Source organism: Diabrotica undecimpunctata, chromosome 5 (assembly GCF_040954645.1).
Source record: "Diabrotica undecimpunctata isolate CICGRU chromosome 5, icDiaUnde3, whole genome shotgun sequence".
In the NCBI taxonomy this organism is placed as follows: domain Eukaryota; kingdom Metazoa; phylum Arthropoda; class Insecta; order Coleoptera; family Chrysomelidae; genus Diabrotica; species Diabrotica undecimpunctata.
In genome coordinates, this window is record NC_092807.1 from 74,974,103 (window position 1) to 74,977,855 (window position 3,753).

Below are 3,753 nucleotides of genomic sequence, written 5' to 3' on the forward strand. Positions count from 1 at the left end.
GCTAGCATGTATTTTGTAAAAAATGTAGATTTAATACACATGTACAAAATGGCGGTTGTACCGGCAAAATATTTCAAAACGTGGTAAAATAATTAAGAGATTAAAACAGTTTTACTTTTGCTTACAGAGTATACCAAAGGGATAAAAAGCCCATAAAGTTCTAAATTGTCAAAAACTAAGGCGTAAAGACCGACAGGAATAGACGAAGTATACAGATACTAAGGTAAGATATTGTTATTCTGCATTAAGCATGCCTATTTTTTAACAAATACCATAAATGTGCCTGGTTTTTAACAAGCACGTAAATAAAATGTCTACGAAGGTTTTTTTTTGCAAAATGTCCAATATGCAGATGTCCCAAATGTCTAATGAGCATGCGCAACAAAGTCACGCTATTTGTTTAATAAAAAAACGTTTTTAAATGTAAAAGAAAGAATACACGAGTACCTAGAAAAAATATTACACAGTACAAGCATTGTACAAATTATGTAAACTTATAATTTTAGATGAGAAGCCGAACATGAAGCATCAGTGCCGTCCGTAATTAATATTTGGAAATCAACAACAACAACAATTGACAACGTTAGACGCTGAATAACTAAGGGTAAGCAAATGATTGTAAATTTTTGCTTTAAAGAAAAGAATATAAAAATATGTAAAATTTGATTGTTGTAAGTATCAGAAGTCATAAGTTTGGACAATATGCGGACAAAATAATAAATTTATCGTTTTCACCGGTTAGATAATTTCCTGTTGTTTGTTTGAGAATTGTCGATCTTCAAATAGTATCAATTTATTTTACATAATAATTAAAAGAAATACCAAATGTTTAGTAATTGTTTTTACATTAAGAATAAAGAGATTATAAATAATAGATAAATAACAAAAATTATTATACAGGGTGGATAAAATGAAGATTTTACATATAGGTTTAACCAAAATGTTCTTGTACAGGGTGTTTATAAAACTTAAGTAAATATAATAGCCCTAAGTAATGTTACATCTCTTTCCAAGGCCTACCCAGGAGGCAATACGTCAACATTATATGACATATTCGTGGATATATCAAAGAATATTGAAGTATTGGAGATGCTTACGGCCTCGTTAAGATTCCCCGCCATATGTCTCAATATACAGAGCATAGAAAGACATAAGACAGGCCTACGGTATTTGGGCCCATCCATGCTTTGCTTATGTAGAAATCGCATATAAGTAGTGTAAGACCCAGTAAATATCTTTTAGTGATCTGTGCAGAGTATCTTTTGGGTATCAGGCCGCTAACGAACACATAGCTCCGGAGTTAACCAGACCGGTTCATTAAGTAGCCAGTGACTCTTAGCAGATATCTTTAGGTGATTTATCTGAGCATCTTTTAAGATTTTTTATTATACAGAGGTGTGGTCAGGGCTAGTTCAAGGTAAGGCTCAGTAAATATCTTTTAGTGATCTGTGCAGAGTATCTTTTGGGTATCAGGCAGCTAACAAACACATAGCTCCGGAGTTAACCAGACAGGTTCATTAAGTAGCCAGTGACTCATAACAGATATCTTTTGGTGATTTATCTGAGCATCTTTTAAGATTTTTTATTATACAGAGGTGTGGTCAGACTTAGTTCAATGGCTACTACTTTGGGGTAGTCTACCACTGACTAAATAGTACTGACTCTTGGGAAGGTTATCAGGGATTAAAGCTAAAAGGTTTTTACACTTAAATATGTAGATATTCTTCGTAAACAAAGCATGGATGTTGTCAAAATATAACCTATGCAAAAAAGTACAGTAGCTCTTAAATATTTTTTAAAAATGGTAGATAGCATTTTTTAACATTGAAAATAAGATAACATTCTGAAATTTTTAATATTACCGATGTTTTTAAATTTAATGATAATTTTCAAAACAAATCATTTTACATAAAAAAAAGTAATTAACGAGGCATTTTTAAGATTTGAATGTCGAATTTAGTGTCTTTAAGTTGTATGTAAGCATTGGAACTGGCTACATTTTCAATTTGTTCTAACATTTTTGCCATATTGACATCTGCACTAGTTGTTGTCGAAATAGGATGATTGAAATTGTCATTTAAAGCCACAATACGGATTCTGTCACCCTTTTTGTAACCAATTTGTTTTTTTATATCGTTAAGAGCAGAGTCTAATTTCTTTTTAAAAGAGTCTTGATTAAGACCACCACCTACATAGTTTTCACAGCATAGTTGGAAAGTGCACTGATGAGCATTGAATTTTTTAATTTCTCGTTGATTTATAATATTTACAGACCACATTTTGATACGTGTGTACTCTATGAGTGTTCAACTGTGAATGAAGAGATTTTGACATGTGACACACTATTAACGGCAATCTAAGAGGCCTTGTAGCCTAAAGGCAGGGTATCCATACACTCATCATTATGTACAATTTTTCGTTTTTTGTAGTCCATCTTGAATGTCTTCGATACCCTTTTTTTCGTCACTATGTCTTTAGTGTGGACATCGCGGCATATTTGGTCATATGTGAGCTTGATTTGTTTGGTGGGATCGTGTCTGATATCATTCATCGCTGAGGTATTGAGTACTAAGCTGTTCTCGTAGTTTAAAGTAAAGCCTTTGATTTTAGTCACCTCTTTGCCCTCGACTGTTTTGTAGTAATAACTTTTTGGTCCAGTAGCCTGCCATTCTACAATATAATCATCTGACCCAAGCTCATCGCTCCAATCGCCCAACATTTCACCTGTTTCGACAGTGTTTAGGCCATCATCAATATAAACAACGGAGTCTGTGTTGAAATAAGCTACAGCCTCTCCTAACCTATCAATCATATCGTACAGTCTCAGACGAGCGTTACTTGTCGTAAATAAAGCCACAAAAATATTTGTAGGTGTGGGGTCTTCTGCAAATACGTCCTTGTAATCATATGAGACTTGGGCTATATGATCGTTAACAAATATCACATTAGTTATGTTAATCTTATCATCCATCAAGAGCTCATACCATCTTTTGAGGTCCACAACATACTCTGTCTGTTTCATATTCATTCTTTGCCCAAACTTGCCCCATAGACTATTCAAGCATAGTTTAGCGACTGCTCGTTTACCAAGATTTGGAGATATCTTCTCCAAGTCTAAGTCTATGCCCATTTGTTCTTTTACAACCCGAGCGTATTCTTCGTTTGAGGCATATGTATGTGGACTAGTTTCTAATTTTATTTTCATAAAATCTTTGACATAGCCCTTAAATAAATCCGTCGAAGTTTGTTCAAAATTCCACACCTCGTACACTTTCAACATTTTATACCCCTTTTCTAGGGCTTTATTGATCTCTAGAGTCGTCCACGTACCTTTTAATGCGCGTTCTGAGTCATCATGATCACAATGTTCGCAATCTTCCAAGGCGCATTGATTACACAACGGAAACATTAATTTGTCAGTTTTGACAGGTAGGACTGGGTGATATAAGTTGGTAGGTGGTAGTATTTGACAATGTACTAGGCCAAACCACGAGGGGTTGTATGATTCAGGTGCATGTATTTTAACAGGGTGAAAAGCGATACAATATCTATATATCTAAGCTTTTTACCAGTCACATTTAGTTTTATGGCGTTTGTTAGTCCTCCAAAGAATGCTTCACGAGGCTTTAAGGATTCAACAATTTGAGGGCTCGGTGCATTTTTACATTCTTTTGATTTTAACCATTCACATTCCCACATTTCTACTAGTTTGTAACCAGCTTCTTTTATTTGTGCGGCTCTCCTCAGTGTTCG

The 3,753-nt window shown here is 34.4% G+C and overlaps 1 protein-coding gene across 1 annotated transcript; it reads right to left on the reverse strand.

Annotated features, from left to right (window-relative positions):
- Nucleotides 1-2,356: 2,356 nt before the first annotated feature.
- Nucleotides 2,357-3,409, reverse strand: LOC140442292 (uncharacterized). The gene has a single exon (XM_072533367.1). The coding sequence runs from the start codon at nt 3,407-3,409 to the stop codon at nt 2,357-2,359; it is 1,053 nt and encodes a 350-aa protein (XP_072389468.1).
- Between the last annotated feature and the right edge of the window lie 344 nt (nt 3,410-3,753).